Source organism: Camelina sativa, chromosome 17 (genome assembly GCF_030686135.1).
Source record: "Camelina sativa cultivar CO46 ecotype springtype chromosome 17, ASM3068613v1".
Classification (NCBI taxonomy): Eukaryota; Viridiplantae; Streptophyta; class Magnoliopsida; order Brassicales; family Brassicaceae; genus Camelina; species Camelina sativa.
This window is the reverse complement of record NC_141896.1, coordinates 23,710,856-23,728,869: the sequence shown is the minus strand read 5'-3', so window position 1 is coordinate 23,728,869 and position 18,014 is coordinate 23,710,856. Positions and strand designations below refer to the sequence as shown.

The following is an 18,014-nucleotide window of genomic DNA, read 5'->3' as shown; positions in this document are numbered from 1 at the left end:
TACTAGAATCATGAAATTGAATCTTAGCCATTTGATTAAGATCTCTAGAAATTTAATTTGCTTTTCTAGTAGTGTTTGGGGATTTAAGGAAATTGAATTCAGCACCACCAACTCATCAGAAACTAATTCTCCATAATTCTTTTGGTGGAACATATTGGCATTTGTATAACGAAAAGCCTAGATCTATCACCTTGGTGGTTAATTATTATTGTTGTGTCTCCTCATCATCCTCTTCAAGCCGTCTCTAGAATCTTCAAAGCCTTCTGGTAGATCTCATTGCTTTCGTGGTGTTGCAGGTTCTCAATATTGTCTTGCCCTTCCCCATTTTCAATCAGTTCACGTCTCCTGCAGCCGCTCCGGCCTTTCAAAATGTTTTCCAAACCATCCAGACACTTTAAGATGGTTCTTACATCTGGACAGAGTATCACATAAAGGTTTTATGCAGCTCTGCTCCACCATCTATCTGTATTACACCTATGGATATCAATTGTGACTTGACCATCTATATATACCATAATTAAGCATGTTAAGAAGTGAAAAAAGAAAAGAAAAAAGACAGACACGTACTTTATGTGATCATGAGAAGCATGTGAGAAAATCCCCCATGCAGCTTCTTTCTTCATGTCAAAATTTCAGCACTTTGAGCCAGATTGACCAAGGTTGGATTCAAAATTGCATTAATGACTACTGGTATATATCATCAGGAGAAAACAGTTAGTGGTAACACAAACAAGACAAAAGAAAAGGGTAATCTAATTTAGTTATGTGTTGTTGTGCACCTGAACTTGTTCTTCAGTGCCTGCAGTGGTATTTGATTTCCATCCAGCAAGCGACCCTTCTTCATCGTGTTGTTCTCATAGTTGCGAGTATTGATGTGTCTGCATTTTAGAGGTTTTTAACCATAGTTTTTGTATTTGTTTTGAGTCTTTTGTTAAGTCCAAGTGTGCTTTTAGAGTCTTTTTAGTCTTGTGTGAGTCTTTACAGGTTCTATGTGACTTTGGAAGGAATCTGAGCGCTTTGGAGATGAAAATATGCATCTGGAGCTAAATTGGTTGAAGACTGATCGGGCTAGCAAGCAGATGGAGTGAGAGCAGAAAAGCATCCGAGATCGGCTGATCCGTATTCGGGATCAACCAGTCCCGCCGTACCCGACTCAAGTTTTCCTTTTTTGTTTTAAACCGGCTTTTAGGGTTTTATTTTGATATTTAAGTTAGAGGCTCGGCCTCCAGAGACATAAGTTTTTTTTTTCTGAGACTATTTTCTATTGAGAGCAAAAGGGAGAAGATCTCTAATCCTTCTTGACACTTTGGAGAAGATTTCTAAACCCTATTTTCTATTCTTTTGCAATTCAATTATGTTATCTTCATCATTGATTTGCTGTTTCTGTTTCTCTATGGCTGAGTAGTTTCATTGTTGGGTTTAGGGTTTCAGAAAGAGTTTTTATGATTTATTGATGCTAGATTTGTTAGATTAGGGATTGATCTTATTGTTCTTGATCTATTGTTGTTCTTAATGCTTAAGCTAGATTGATCACCTAGATTAAGATCTTAGGTTTAATTCATCGGGGTACCAAAAGTGTTGTTGAGTTGCTTGAAAAGAACATAGGTGAGCAAAGTGATCCTTAGCCAACGAAAGTTGAAGTTAAGGCACCTTGTGAACTTATCAAACCTGAACTTATTGCTTGCTAGGATTGCTAGATTCAAACGACGGTTTAGAGTTTAATCAATTCCTTGCATAGATAACTAACGCTGCGACAGTAGGTTAGTTTTACATTCGAGATTTGAGTTCAAGAATTGTGTTTAATGCATCCCTATCTAATCATCTAAATTCGTGATCATAGTCTCTAATGATTCCCTGCATCCAATGTTTTCTATTTTGATTTAAAACACTTATTTACTTTCCGTTTTGATAGTTACTTGTTACACAAACTTTCTTTTTTGTCTTAGCTATATTTAATCTACATAATTTCATAGTGTAATTGTTCGGTCTCTGTGGATTCGATCTTGAAGTGTTACAACGATACCACTAGATCGTGGTGGAGTACACATTAGGTGTTAATTGACCTGTTGATCAAGTATGCATGTTGGAAAGAATGTACCACAAAGCATTTTGTTGTTTGGTTACAGCATTAACATATTTTGGTCTGCTGAGTATTTCCAGAAACTGTAGAGGGTGTCTGCAAAAGAAAAGATATTGTTAGCCTTCATTATCCAAACATGTCACAAAATAGAAAAAAGTAGAGACACGAACTGTGACTTTAATTTCCTTACTAGAAGTCAAATAGAATATGCATAATCTTGGAATCAAAGCAAACAAGAGCAAAGAAAGAGTCACAAATTAAACAGATATTTATATTTTGAACAAACTCACGAAGCGATATAGTTTTGCACATGTTAGGGGTAAAACTCCCCTAATTATTTTGGTTCCTTCTAGTGTTTCACATTTAAACCAAAAAATTATAGATAAAAGCAACTAGTGTTATAATACTAAGCTAAAACTAATTTAGAGAATAACAATTAAATAATGTTTATGTAAAAGATTTACCCACTTACTTAATTTTCCAATTTTCAGCTCAAGAATTTGTATCCATTAATTTTTCATAATATTATGCATCTGTTCAGCAAATTATGTAATTAAGATTCACTTCAATGCATAATTCACAATTGCTACTAGACAATTGATTCATGAAGTGCTCCACTCCATAAGGGTTTCTCGGTATGGGGTTGGTCCAACCTGGTTGGATCAGAAATGGAATCCGAGAATGGCAAATTCTATTTCTGCAAAGTATTGAAATTAAATTTTATTTGAAGACAAAATGTTGAAGATTAGGGAGAGCAAAAGAAAGGAAATATAAAAACAAACTAGATATATAGTAACGGAGCTACCATTTTGTTTTGAGAACAAGTTCAGCATGTCTCACGTGATCAATTGGTTAATGTTATCATGAAGTTGTAGCTACGCATTCAACTTACCTGGTCAAAATAATGCTTCATCTTGAAGAACATGTTATATAGATAATAATAATATACAGTCTCTGAGTCTCGAAATATGATTTAGACTAGACTCACGTGGATCTCAGATCTCTTACTTTGTCAAGATCTAGAAAGTGATTTTCAAAATAGTGCCCTTTATATATAGAAATGTGATTTTTAAGCCTTTCTTGTGAATGATAATTTCCACCACGATTATTGCCGCTACTTACGTCAACTTGTTTTCTTAAGGTTATATTTTATTAAAAGAAAAAAAAAAACACGTTTGATAAGAAATAGAAAATGAAATGAGAACTTCAAAATTTGATTCTTGCACATCTCGATCGAGTCGACACACTCTCTTTCTATTAATAGCTTACTAATTGCTTTCACTCATTCAACACAAGACAACAACATGAACTCTTGTTCCTTCACTCTCTTCACCTTTGCCGCGGTTATCTTTCTCCAGTGCTTAAGTTCCATAGAAGCTGCAAGGTGTCATCCTGATGATGAGGCGGGTCTTTTAGCTTTCAAAGCAGGTATAACTCAAGATCCTTCGGGCATTCTCATCAGCTCCTGGAAGAAAGGTACTTTTTGCTGTGCCTGGCACGGTATTGCATGCGGCGAGAGTGGGCGCGTCGTCACACTCGATATCGCTGGAGAGGCCGTTTATGACAAAAAATACCTCCCTAGTACTATCTCGCCGTCCCTTGCCAAAGTGCAGCACCTCGAGTCGATTTACATCTTTCAACGTAAGCTCACTGGTTCTTTTCCTCAGTTCCTCTTCAAATTACCAAATCTACGTGTAGTGTATTTGATATATACCGGTCTCTCTGGTCCCCTCCCTGCCAACATCGGTGCCCTAAGCCAGTTGGTAGCGTTGAATCTTGTGGGAAACCACTTCACCGGTCCGATCCCTAGTTCGATATCCAATATGACTCGGTTAACTGAGCTAAAACTTGGTGGCAACCGCCTCTCTGGAACCATACCAAGTATTTTCAAATCCATGAAGAGCCTCGAAACTCTTGATCTCTCCCGCAACAGATTGTCCGGGAAACTTCCTACGTACCTTGCAACGACTCTCAAAGACCTCATACTAAGCGAGAACAATCTATCAGGGATGATCCCGAACGATTTATCGAAGTTGAAGGCTCTCAACAATTTGGATCTCTCCAAAAATCGGTTCTCTGGGGTCGTGCCGATGAGTTTTGCCAAGCTGACGGAACTTACCAGTCTCCATCTCTCCCACAATCTTTTAACCGATCCGTTCCCTGCCTTAAATAACACTATAGGTGGCATCGCATCTCTGGATCTATCATACAACAAATTTCACCTAAAAAAAATTCCCGAATGGGTGATCTCGTCGACGTTCAAGAGCGCGCTGAAGCTGGCAAAATGTGGGATCAAGATGAGCTTTGACGACTTGAAGCCGGTGCAACTCAACGACTATGGTTACATTGACCTATCGGACAACGATATCTCAGGAAGCCCCGCATCATTCTTGAACCAGACGGATGACCTTTTACTAGAGTTCCGGGCATCGGGGAATAAACTCCGATTCGACATGGGGAAGTTGGAGTTTAATAAGGCGCTGAAAGTCTTGGTTCTGTCAAGAAACTTGATATTTGGGGAGGTGCCCAAGACGGTGGTTGGACTAAAGAAACTAAACTTGAGTCAGAACCATCTTTTCGGAAAGCTTCCTGCGACAAAGTTTCCCGCAAGCGCGTTTGTTGGCAACGACTGTCTTTGTGGCTCTCCACTTCCTCCTTGTAAAGCTGGGACAGTAGACTAGTCTACTACAATTTTGTATTCTGATTTGTATTTAATTAAACTATCACTAAAACTAAAGTATGTTTAACATACGAAAGCCCAATGTTTTACGATGAAAGTAGTATTTCAAACCCTTACCTTACACATTATATTATCCATACGCTTGAAATGTTAGAACAAATATGAGGACGGCCTGAATTGCTTAATTACAGACCAAAAAAAAAAAAAAAAATTAGCAAAACAAAATTGTTGGTGCGGGATTCAGCACCCCCGACATACCGAGCTAAACCAGAAATACTAATTGATTATTTAACCGGAAATCCGGTTAAAAACTTAATTAGGTCATGAGAAGTCGATTTGGACGAGGTCCAGTCTTGGAGAGAAAGAAACCGACTTCCACTTCGGTTCGGCGGCCGACTCAAGTAATAAGGCAGTTTTCTATATCTCACTTCGTCCGATAAGGAAAGTTAATATATTTAGCGGTCTACACATGTATAAATAAGGAGAGACTTCTCCATTGTAAATCATCCAGAATCGAATACAATAACCGAGTTCTCTTAGCAATAAACCCTAATTTCTTTGAGTTCTTCTTCTCTACTTCTAATTTCAAGGTTTAGATCTATTTTCTAGAGTGATTATCTTATTGAATTTGTTTCCCCTCTTAAACAAATTCATTGTGGAAACCTAGTTTCTACAATTGGCGCCGTCTGTGGGGACGCAAATCCTCTCTAGAAAAGTTACTCTCTAGGAAACTCTCCCTAAAGAAGCCTTGCAATCATGTCTTCCATCGTCAACGAAGTTTCCGAAGCAAACCGCACAACTTCCGACATGCCCGATCTCACTGGCATCACACCTTCTCAGGACAGCATCGCAACACTAGGCGGCGCATCGACCAGGCCTGTCACTGCCGTGTACTCTTGTCACCGCGTGAACACAATGGCAAACCTGTCCCAAACCTCCACCGAACTCCCAGTCGGGGTCAGATCTGAAGGGGAAACCAGCCAGGATGCAGGGCGAACTCGCGAAGAGCCAGTCAACATCGACAAGGAGCCCTCCGATGGAGAAACCCATAACGAGGCAGATGCTCGCGCAACAGAGCAGCAGCTCGGTGCACGAAACGGGAATCTTCCTGTTCATACCACGCCAGCGGTCCATAATCCATAGGTCGTATCCATGGAAGACTTCAAAATCTTGTTCGGCTCCATGACGAAAGAGATCTACCAGATGATCTCCGACACCAACCGCAGAGTCGACGCCGTCGTAACCCAGACAACCCCATCACAAGTCTCCGCTGAACAATCGCCAGCACCCGACTTAGGCGGTCTCACTCGTCGTCTCGACTTTTCGGATGCACAATTCGAGCGGAGGAATCCTCCTCCTCGGACCACGTCAAGTATTCGACCGATAAATCCGAGCTTACGGATACAGGAGAGCTCAGACGCCCCAGGCACTCGCATCGCAAACTCCGGACCTTGCCTCGAACTCGAGGAAATCAAGTCACAGATTAGCGGCATGAACACGCTCCTCCATCGAGTTATCAGCACAGCCCCAGAGATCGATAGGATTGTCGAAGTAACTCGGCAATCACCCTTCACTCAACGGATAGCACGGGCTGCCGTTCCGAACGTCAAGCTGAAGCTCCCGATCTACCAGGGAGACAAAGATCCAGTCCAGTTCATGACATCCTTCATGGTGACCATGTCAAAAGCACGATTCACCGACGAACAGAGGGACGCCGGTTGCTGTCAGCTATTCGTGGATAGCCTTTCCGGTCCTGCCTTGGTATGGTTCACGAGGCTCGAGCCGAACTCGATCGACAACTTCGACCAGTTGTCCAAGGCCTTCCTCAAGAACTACCGAATCCTCATCGAACGAGGCGTGACAAGTTCAGATCTATGGGAGATGGCCCAGGAACCGGGGGAACCCATCGCCAGCTTCTTGCACAGATTCAAGGAGAAACTGACAAAGGTCAACGTCCCGGAGGATGCAGCAATGGCAGCCTTCAGAAAGGGCCTGATCCCTGGATCACCGTTACGGAAGGATCTCAACATCCGCGAACCCAAAGATCTCGTTGACGCGCTGCATCGAGCCTCCAGATTCGCACTCGACAAAGAGGAGGAAGCTCGAATAGCCGCAAAAACCAATGACGAACAACCGTCGCACCCCCCTAGAGCTAAAAACCGGGCCGAACACCACGAACCCCGCAAGCACCACGAGCCTCAGGATCGAAAAAAGGGCGTCATCCACGCAGTCTCCGAGGTGGACGGCCAAGAGAAGCAGCCGTCTGACCCGAAGGAACTCTACTGCGATTTTCACATGTACCCCGGTCACTCTACACAAGAGTGCGTCCACCTGAAGAACTACCTGTACGCAAAGTATCTCTCTGGCGAAGTCGAAGCTACTTATCAGCCAAAAAGCGCCCGTGGAGGCAGAGGTCGCCGAGGGGGATGGCGCGGAGGAGGATCTAACCGAGGCCGTGGTGCAGGCAGCGGACGGGGCTATGGTGGACCACCTAACGCAGACCAACAGCTGGACAACCAAGCACCCGTGAATCACCAGGAAGAAGCGCCCCAGGCAGACGAACTACCTGGCCCTCCCAAGTGACAGAGGGGGCAAAACCCGGAGCGGGTCAATTCCCCTCCCCATGGACGAATAACCATGATACTTGGTCCACCAGAGGACTGCGCAGACTCCGTTCGCGCACTAAAGAAGAGTGCTCCGAGCGAGCCTTCACTCTGTTCGGACCCGATATCATTCACTTCGGAGGACGCCAAAGGGATCCAACACCCCCATTCAGACCCTTTGGTTATCGAAGTCTCGATGGGCGACTTCGACGTCGAACGAGTTTTGATTGACACTGGGAGCACCGTCAATGTACTCTGCTGGCAAACGCTAGAAAAAATGGGCGTCACACCAGACCAACTCAAACCTGAAACTCGAACGCTGACGGGCTATGACAGGGTCACCAAGATGTCAATGGGCGACGTAAAACTACAAGTACGAGCTGGCGGAGTGACCCGGAAGACTAAGTTCGCAGTCGTTGATGCACCACCAATCTACAACGCTATTTTGGGCGTACCATGGATATACGCGATGCAGGCCGTACCATCGACCTACCACCTCTGCCTCAAATTCCCAACTACCACAGGAATATGCACACTTTACGGCGACCAGAGGGTGGCCAGAGTCTGCTCTGTTATCGAAAAGAAGCAGAGGAAGACGGAGGCCACATAGCAATTATAGAGCGGGGACCATCTCACTGGTTCCCGAAAGCCGGAGCGGGATCGCCTCAAATCCCCGGAGTGTCGGATCCTATAGGTGAATATTGACCCCTCCGACCCCTCGCGAACTGTCGGTATCGGGGCCGAACTTGATGAAAACATAAAGACTAAGCTGATCGCTTTCCTGCAATCTCGGGCTTCCACATTCGCCTGGTCAACAAAGGACATGGTCGGGATAAGCCCCGAAGTCATGTGCCACAAGCTCAACATCGACCCCACGTTCAAGCCGATCAGACAGAAGCGCAGGCGTTTGGGCCCGGATCGAGCCAAGGCGGTCCAGGACGAAGTTGAACGACTACTCAAGGCGGATCAAATCATGGAAGTCCAGTACCCTGATTGGCTGGCTAACCCGGTGGTGGTCAAAAAGAAAAACGGCAAGTGGAGAGTTTGCGTTGACGTCACCAATCTCCACAAAGCTTGCCCTAAGGACAGCTTTCCTCTGCCGCACATAGATCGTCTCGTCGAAGCCACAGATGGAAATCAGTTGCTTTCATTTATGGATGCTTTCTCAGGCTACAACCAGATCGCCATGAGCTCAGCCGACCGCGAGAAAACGGCATTCATCACAGATAGGAGGACCTACTGCTACAAAGTGATGCCATTCGGATTGAAAAACGCCGGAGCAACCTACCAGCGCTTAGTAAACATGATGTTCGCGGATCTGCTCGGCAAAACCATGGAGGTCTACATAGACGATATGCTGGTCAAATCTCTGATCGCAGAACAGCACGTCCAACATCTGGCAGAGTGTTTCGATATCTTGGATCAATTCCAGATGAAACTAAACCCGACGAAGTGTACATTCGGAGTAACTTCTCGGGAATTCTTGGGGTACGTCGTCACTGAACGGGGAATAGAGGCAAATCCCAAGCAGATCGAAGCTATACTAGGACTCCCGTCACCGACCAACAAGCGAGAAGTACAACGCTTGACTGGCCGAATCGCCGCTCTAAACCGTTTTATCGCCCGCTCAACGGACAAGTGCCTCCCCTTTTACCAACTTCTTCGCGGGAATAAGGATTTCCACTGGGACGAGGAATGTGAGATCGCCTTTCGTCAGTTGAAGGAATATCTGACCTGTCATCAAGTTTTGGTCAAACCAGAGGACGGCGAAACACTATATCTCTATGTCTCGGTTTCCAGTTCGGCAGTCAGCGGGGTGTTAGTCCGAGACGATCGCGGAGACCAGAAGCCCATTTTCTACACAAGCAAAGCACTAAACGACGCGGAATCAAGATACCCCACACTGGAAAAACTGGCCCTTGCAGTGATCGTCGCAGCACGGAAACTACGACCCTATTTTCAGTCGCATTCTATCGTCGTGTTTACTGACCAACCACTCCGAACCATCCTTCATAGCCCCCTCCAATCCGGACGCATGGCGAAATGGGCAGTCGAACTCAGCAAGTACGACATCGAATACCGTTCTTGCCCAAGTCTGAAGTCGCAAGTCCTGGCTGACTTCATCACTGAACTATCGCCCGAGCTTGACGAACCCACCTCCGCAGTGGAACAATGGACAATGTTCGTCGACGGTTCGTCAACAAATCAAGGATCGGGGTCGGACTCATACTCCGATTCCCCACCGGAGAAATCCTCGAACAGGAGTTGAAGCTCAATTTCAAAACGTCGAACAACGAAACCGAGTATAAGGCTGTTCTTGCAGGACTCTGGCTAGCCCTGGGGCTTGGAGTCAAACACCTGCAGGTCTTCTGTGACTCTCAACTCGTAGTCAGTCAGTTCAGCGGCGAATTCGACGCCAAAAACAAGCGAATGGGGGCATATCGACAGTTGGTCCGCACGTTATCTGGCGAATTTACGTCTTTTTCCCTGACAAAGGTCCCACGGAACGAGAACGCATCAGCTGACGCCCTCGCAGCTCTGGCGAATCGCTCCGACCCCGAGTTACGACGTACCATTCCAATTGAATGCATCCAGGCTCCCAGCATCGATCCGGACAGCCAAATTGCCCTCATCAACGACGACCCAATCCCCATGGAAGTCGACGAGCCAATAGAAGACATGGCGGACATCACCGAGCCTCCCGAGGATTGGCAACTCGAGATCAAACTTTACATCTCCGATGGCACCGTCCCGGCAGACCGATGGGCGGCTCGACGACTGAAGGCTCGAAGTGCCAGGTACATCCTGTTGGACGGAGAACTATTTCGCCGGAGTGCGTCGGGAGTGCTCCTTACCTGTGTTACTCGGGACGAGGCCGAACGCATCATGATGGAAGTGCACGAAGGCGAGGGGGGCAATCATTCCGGCGGACGCGCACTTGCTCTCAAAATAAAAAAGGAAGGACATTATTGGCCTACCATGATGGCTGATTGTGAAACTTTCGCGGCGAAATGCGAAGCTTTTCAGCGCCATGGCCAATGCGGCACGTCCCGCCCGAACTACTAAACACCGTCACTGCTCCGTATCCCTTTATGCGCTGGGCCATGGACGCCATAGGACCTTTGCCGGCATCCAAATCCAAGAAGTATGTCCTGGTGCTGACCGATGACTTCACCAAGTGGGAGGAGGCAGAATCTTTCACAAGGATCCAATCCTTAGACGTGACCAATTTCATATGGAAGAACATCATATGTCGCCACGGACTCCCATACGAGATTGTCACCGACAATGGTACCCAATTCACTTCGATGATCACCAGACGCTTCCTGACGAAATGGCAAATCCGTCTCAGCACTTCAACCCCTCGATACCCGCAAGGCAATGGTCAAGCTGAAGCCACGAATAAATCGATCTTCGACGGGCTCAAGAAGCGACTCGGTCGAAGGAAAGGAGCGTGGGCAGATCACCTGGATGGCGTGCTGTGGTCATACCGCACAACCCCGCGGCGGAGCACGGGGCAGTCCCCCTTCTCCCTCGCATATGGTCTCGAAGCACTTGCCCCGGCAGAAGCAGGAGTCCCGACACTTCGTCGCACTATGATGGTCGATAATCCAAACTTAACGATGAGATGCTGATCGACCACAACGATCTCGCTGAAGAATTGCGCGACAAAGCCCTAGTTCGGATGCAGCACTACCAAGACGCAGCAGCTCGATACTACAATAAGACTGTTCGTCAGCGGCGTTTCAACGAAGGTGATCTAGTTCTGCGAGAAGTCTTCGAGAACACCAAGGAAGTAAACGCCAGTAAACTCGGCGCTCGGTGGGAAGGCCCATACCTAGTATCTAGAGCAGTTTGTCCTGGCGTTTACGAACTGGTAACCATGGCCGGAGAACGGATCAAAAACTCGTGGAACGCGGCCCACTTAAAACGTTACTACAGCTAAGTCGTTGTCACGACTCTGTCTAGGAGTTTTCGGGAATCCGAACTCCATTTATTTTTCAATTGTAATACGAACTACGGTTGGCTTGATCCCCACTTCGGGGTACGTAGGCAATTCCTTATCTTTTAAAGACTAAACGAATGCAGCTAATATATTAATAAAGTTTTTTTTTTCTGGTTTAAAAACTTTATCTTATTCGGCGACAAGCCGGTGTGCAAAAGTCTCCAAAATATCCAACATTCACTTGCATTCCTTATGGCGGTTTTGATAATTCCAATCAAAATAAAGATTCGATAACTAAGTTAATCCCCATTACATGCTTTGGATGTTAATACTAATACAACAAAAAAGAGAGAAGAGAAAAGAGACGTAAAGGGAGAAAATCCCTCCTACGACTCAGGGTCCTAGATGAGAAAAGAAAAAGATCGTCCGAATTCAGAGTTCGGAACGGTCGGAGTTCCACCATCACCGTCTGGGCTGGTCCTGCAGACGAAGTGGAGGCCGCAGACCCGACAGATCGTCCGCCAGCGGTTCCTCCACCGTTACCTTATCCAGTTCGGTTCGCCAGAACTGATGAGATTGCCTCAGGATCTCCAGTCTTTCCCTCGGCACTTCGACACCTCTTAACACCGGGTCCTCCAAAAAGGAACACGGGCCTTCAACCAAGTGCCTCTCACGGAAAATCAGGCCTGCCGACTCCAGAAAATTGGCGTACCGCCTTAACCTTTCTAGAGAAGCCCGGTAGGCCCAGATGTCCACGGTAAGCAGGTGCGCGGTATCTTCGAGAGGCTGACAGTCGGCTTCCAAAAGAATAGGCACCTCCATGTTCGCCACCAGCTCTTGGCACGCCGCACGCGCGGCAAGCAGTCCGGTAATGCGCCACTTCTCCAAGTAGAAGCCCTCGGCGATGATTTCGTTCAGGACCCGAATAGTCCCGTCCAAACGATAAAGCCGACAGACTTCGGCCAATCCGCGGCGCCTCGCCATAAGGTGAGCCCCCAGCCTATAGCGGCGAGCTCGATACCTTTGGAGTTCTTGACACACGGGGCTCCCCTCCACACCCGCCATATCGACATGTGGGACAGGCGCGCGGACTCGGAAAGTCTCTACGCCCTCTTGGGCGGAGGGGTTATCTGACGATTCGGCTCGATTGGAACCACTCGACGAAGTGGCCAACCTTTCCCGAGCCCGTCTCAACCACGCAGATCGAGTAGTCACCATCTTTTTCTCTCAATATTTAGGGAAGTTGTGGTTTTTAGAATGATCTTCCCAAATTCTCAATCCTATTTATACAGGATTAGGAAAGTAACCGCCGCTGAACCCACCAATCAGCGTGCAGTGAGATTTTCGCGAGGTCCGGAGAATAACTCTCAAAGACCACGCAGCGCATTTAATGCGGTGCGTCCTTTATTTCCAAGATGGAAAAGGGAAGTTTCCCTCAAAAAAAAAAAAAAAAATAATAAAATAATATATATATATATATATATATACATATCTCAGCCCAATCTAGACAAAGTATAAGTCCACACTAAATTCATTTCGTTGACACCCTGGCCAGGTGATCAGCTAGGATAAAGACCCACTATTTTCAGGATAAGCCGAACACAGAGTCGCGCCTGACCTTCCTATGTAGAGATAAGCCGGACCAAGAGTATTTTTTCCGCACCCGCTTTTTGTTTTTGGAGTAAGCCGAACCCAGAGTATTTATTTCGCACCAAAACTTTAGTTCGGACGGAATAGTTAGCCGAACCCAGAGAATATTTTCGCAGTCCAGCATCCGAACTAAAACAAAGGAGATAAGCCGAGCCCAGTATCTCGCTCTCCGATTAAATACACTTTGTTAACACTTCGTTGCCAACTTTTGAGGCTCGAGTCGATGTTCCCTACCATCAATTAATAAAAATTGTCTATTGTAAGCCGGGAGACGTCTCGCCTCTGACACATTTTTCGAATAGTAAAACAATTACTAAGCACAGAATAGAGCAGCAAAGCAAATCTCTTATTATTATAAAAATTTATTCTAAGCGAAATTCAAGTTCGCCCGTTACATTGCAGCTAGGTCTTATTAAATAATCAAATAAAACATCCTAATTCAGAACTGGTGCGCCATTCGCAGCAATCTCACGAATGCTTGTCTTGAGTCGTTTCGGCATTGGCCATAGCAGTTGCAACCCAGTCTTTTCCCAATCCTTGGAACGAGTCTCCAGCGCTCTGGCTTTTTGTTCGGATTCGTCAAGCAGATCAGTAGTCTTTTTCCTTTTCGCCTTGAGTAAAACAATCTCGGATTCTAGAGTCCTCAATCGTCGATCGATTCTGCCCCTCTTCATATGAAAGTACTGAAGATCTTGAGTCAGTTCTTGGTGCGTACCCTCAATCTGCATACGCATGATTAACAACAGGTTAGTACGAAAGAGACAAGTTTCGACCGCTTACAAGGAAAGCAAAAAGGAAAAGAGGGTAGCGGTTACCTAACGGAAGAAGGCGTCAGCCTCGGCAAGCTCGGCATCGATTGCGCGCCGGTTAATGTAGAACGGCTTAACATTGCCTGGAATGAAGTCGCCAATTGAGGCAGGATCCATGTGCATCGGTTTCCGATCTGATTCACTTCGGCATTCATTGCAGTACGCAACAAGACATGGCGGCAAATCAGCTATCTTGTCAAACCCGTTCTTAATCCAATCCTTTGGGTGAGACTCCAGCATCTCGAGTTTGAGCAGCAGATCTCGTTGTACTTGTTTTGATGCGGCAAGACGACTGGAATATTCCGTGTGGCGATCTTCCACCTCGTGAAGAAATTCGATCAGTTCGCGCCTTTCTTCGGCATTCGAGAACGTCGGCACATCGTTGCCAACCGGCGGGGATTCTACACTGCTAATCGAGCCTGACATTGTATGGGTTGAAAGTTTTCTTGGGTGTTTAATCCGCATGCAGCACTGGTTAGATTTATACAAGTCTTGGGAGGTAAACCCCTTAAGAAAATTGGAAACTTTCCATGCAACATGGTAGAAATGCAAATTTTCTTACTTCATCAGTTTTCCTTTTGTGATAAAAAGGAAAAATACCGATAATTAAGCCTCTAAAAAGAAAATGGGCCGAACGGGTCGGCAATGTTTTACAAGGGTACTCAGACCCATAAGGATTGACAATATAAAAAAAAACAACTTCAATTTTAAACGTCCAAGGCACCGGACAGATCTGCTTGAAAACTCTCGGCGTTCGAACCGTATGGATGCTCAACGGACTCTGGAGCCGTCTTCTCCGGGGGGGGGGGGGGGAAATCCATAACCGAGCTTGCCTGAAGCCTCACGATTGGTCTTTAAGTTTCGGAAGAGCTCGACTGAAGCCTCACGAATTGTCACTAGAGGGTAGTCACCAAAGTAGTGATAGGAGAAGTGATCACTCTTGTCGTTCCTCCTTTCCAGACGGAACCGATCGGTTGATTCCAGTCCGGCTTCTTCGGCCGAGCGCTTGCGGTTCACTCCCGGTTGCGGCTCAGTGGCTGGGTTATCTCCGGATTGCTTCTTCTTCTTCTTCCTCCTTTTAGATCCAGCTTCAAGTTGAGGAACGTCTTGTTCTTCGTTCGGAAGATCGGCGTTCTCTAAAGCCAAAGGAAGGTTTTCTCCCTCTGCAACGTTGGATGGCTCGATATCCTCTCCGGGTGCCTGAATAGGGTCAGCGACGGTCTGGTCTGGGGTAGGATCAACTTCGGTTAGACCCTGGGATGGACCGATCTCGGCTTCGATGGCAGCTTGAGTGTCTCGGCGAACAACCTGGAGATCTTTGGGTTCCATGATATTGCATCCAGTAGATCGCTCTAGCGAACTGGCGAAACTTGGAAAATTTGTCCTAGCCTTGCCCATTGCTGTTTCGATACGAATACGAGTAATAAGCTCCCACCGACGATCGTACCCGGTTAGCAAAGCGTCTCTGACAAGGAGAAAGTTTGGAGCTAGGCGCGTTGCGCAAAACGGACGATCTGGGAGCAAGACAAGAAACAGTTAAAAATGGTCAGAGGTGCCGAAGTTAATTAAAATATACTAGAAAAATAAGTCTACCAGGATTTTAATTCCACACTCTCCGCTGAAAACCCAACGGATTGGCAAGCGAGTACTGGTCAACGCGGACATAGAAGTAGTGGTCCACGTACTTCTTGAATTTGTTTACTTTTTTACCGGGGAGGAAATTATGGGCTGGCCTCATATTCACTTCCCAGCGGTTCGAACTCTTCGACAACTTAAAGCTGGATAGTTGTTCGAAGCATTGAACTCCAATGTTGACGCCGACTTCGGCTGCTATGGTAAGGGCGGCCATAAAGTTACAAATGGCTCCGGGTACGAACTGGCAGATCGCTATCCTCCGTCTTTGGGCGTAGAGTGATATTAATTCCGGGATTGGGAACAGGAGGCGACACTCGTCAAAATAACCCTCGTACAAGCATATATACCCTTCCGAGGGATTCCAGGGGCGTTGGTCTTCTCGCGGAATCAAAATTGTGACGTTGCTGTTGAATAAGCCACACGAGTTCAGCATGTCGTTCACGGACTTAGTCGAACTCAAACTTTTTTCGCCTCCAATTCGTCCTTCGTGGTCGTACAACGGATCGATATCTTCGATCGAGAATCCGAGGGGTACGAACCGATCTTCTTCTTGTGCAAGTACATCCGGAGTCAGTTCGGTACTTTCCTCTTCGCGACGAACTGACAATGACAAGTTTGAAGCTCCTGTTGAACAGCGAACCAGGTGTGGTGGGACTTCGGAGGCTGGTCTACTTGATTCCCCGATCTGCGCAGAGCATTCAGTGTTGAGAGTTCTTCGTTTGGAAATACGACGAATTAGTTGTTCGCTTTCGATTTCTGGCGAAGAGGCGGGTTCCGAAGTACTCGCCATATCCTGAGTTCGGAGAGCTAAACTAGAAATTCTAATTGATTATTTAACCGGGAATCCGGTTAAAGACTTAATTAGGTCATGAGAAGTCGATTTGGACGAGGTCCAGTCTTAGAGGGAAAGAAACCGACTTCCACTTCGGTTCGGCGGCCGACTCAAGCAATAAGGCAGTTTTCTATATCTCACTTCGTCCGATAAGGAAAGTTAATATATTTAGCGGTCTACACATGTGTATAAATAAGGAGAGACTTCTCCATTGTAAATCATCCAGAATCGAATATAATAACCGAGTTCTCTTAGCAATAAACCCTAATTTCTTTGAGTTCTTCTTCTCTACTTCGAATTTCAAGGTTTAGATCTATTTTCTAGAGAGATTATCTTATTGAATTTGTTTCCCCTCTTAAACAAATTCATTGTGGAAACCTAGTTTCTACAAAAATTCTCTGTGAAATAATTAAGAAACGCGAGCAATTGGTCGTCGCTCTGCTTTTCCTGGTCAGTGATTATAGAAACTGAACTTTGGCGTTGGACTTCTTGATAATTCCTTCGTATTTGTTCTAAACTTATCATATTCTTTTTTTTTTTTAAACAGGGCATTTATTTTAAAAATACATTTTTACCACTCATTTATAGAGAAATTTTTATGCTAGATTTTGGTAAACAAGATTCGATAAGTTTTGATGAATTTGCCAAAATTGGTAGTTTCTAATACCACAATGTGAAATTGGTAGGTTCACGAAATTTTTATTATCATAATAGACTCTAACATTTCCCATATACTTAGTACATTACTTCTCCTCGAACTTCCCTACTCCTAACTTCCCAGCGCATTCTTCAACCACTTACGACACAAACAAAAAGCACATTCTCAAGGCGTCGCTACGTTCTCCTTCGCCAGAGGAGCTATCTCTTCACCCTCGATTCCGGCTTCACTCCCGGCCACATTTAGGGACAATAGTACCTTCTCCCACAACCTCGCAGATTCCTGCATCTCATCAAAATCAAGATTGATTCCAACAACAACCAAAGTTTCAAACTTTAGAATGATGAATTGAAACACTAACCTTCTAGGAGAAGTCTTGGTCCATGCAGTTCTTAACCATCTCTTTCATTGCGGATGTTCCATACACTGCAACGGCTCTCGTCACAGCATTTGCTGTTGCAATCACATCTTCCGGATCCACAACTTCACACTGTAAACAAAGCAAATTCGTAACTCAATTTTAGAATATTAAGCTGTTGTAATGTACCTATCAGAAACACTGTTATAGAGATAGCGCGAAAGCCGGTGATTTTTTTTTTATTGAGTTACCTTGACGTTGAATCTTCCAATGCGGAAACCTGTGTAATTATTGAGTTACCTTGACGTAATCTGTGTAATTTCTATTAAAAATTATTGGTATATACAAAATTAAGCGGGAAGTAATCGGATTGGATGGCATAATCGGATAATCGATACTAGGCGGAGATTAGTCATTAATCGAGGCGGAGAGGGTGGGTCTAGCGATTTTGCGGGGCGTAATTGGTGTTAGGGGGATTTTTAAAACAGGGGTTTATATAGCTAACTATTGAAAGAAACACAAAAGTTGGGATGAGAAAATTATGTGGAATCTGCTCAAAAAATTGTCCAAATCCAAAAACCCACATCTTGCCAAGTAAAAAATCAAACCCTATGTGACACATTTTTCAGTTATGAGAAACAATTAAACATAAATCTTTCTTTTATATGCTTCAAGGACTACTAGTCTACAAAGCTACAGATAAATATGATTATCACTAATCAAGTATGATAAAAGGTTCTAAAGATATGCCTATCATTACCGA

The 18,014-nt window shown here is 45.3% G+C and overlaps 3 protein-coding genes and 1 long non-coding RNA gene across 4 annotated transcripts; 3 read left to right on the top strand and 1 right to left on the bottom strand.

The window, feature by feature from the left end:
- The first annotated feature begins 3,305 nt into the window (after positions 1-3,305).
- LOC104757651 (uncharacterized) lies at positions 3,306-4,888 on the top strand. The gene has a single exon (XM_010480407.3). It carries the CDS (start codon positions 3,385-3,387, stop codon positions 4,759-4,761), a length of 1,377 nt encoding a protein of 458 aa, XP_010478709.1. The 5' UTR covers positions 3,306-3,384; the 3' UTR covers positions 4,762-4,888.
- A 2,509-nt stretch (positions 4,889-7,397) lies between these two features.
- Positions 7,398-7,973, top strand: LOC104759632 (uncharacterized). Its single transcript, XM_010482541.1, has one exon. It carries the CDS (start codon positions 7,398-7,400, stop codon positions 7,971-7,973), a length of 576 nt encoding a protein of 191 aa, XP_010480843.1.
- Positions 7,974-9,793: 1,820 nt separating this feature from the next.
- Positions 9,794-10,429, top strand: LOC147924267 (uncharacterized). Its single transcript, XM_087496686.1, has one exon. It carries the CDS (start codon positions 9,794-9,796, stop codon positions 10,427-10,429), a length of 636 nt encoding a protein of 211 aa, XP_087352812.1.
- Positions 10,430-16,875: 6,446 nt separating this feature from the next.
- LOC109129913 (uncharacterized) lies at positions 16,876-17,538 on the bottom strand. Its single transcript, XR_015587627.1, has 3 exons — positions 17,503-17,538; positions 17,255-17,383; positions 16,876-17,175 (listed from the first exon to the last, which is right to left on the bottom strand). It is a non-coding gene; the product is annotated as an uncharacterized LOC109129913 (long non-coding RNA).
- Between the last annotated feature and the right edge of the window lie 476 nt (positions 17,539-18,014).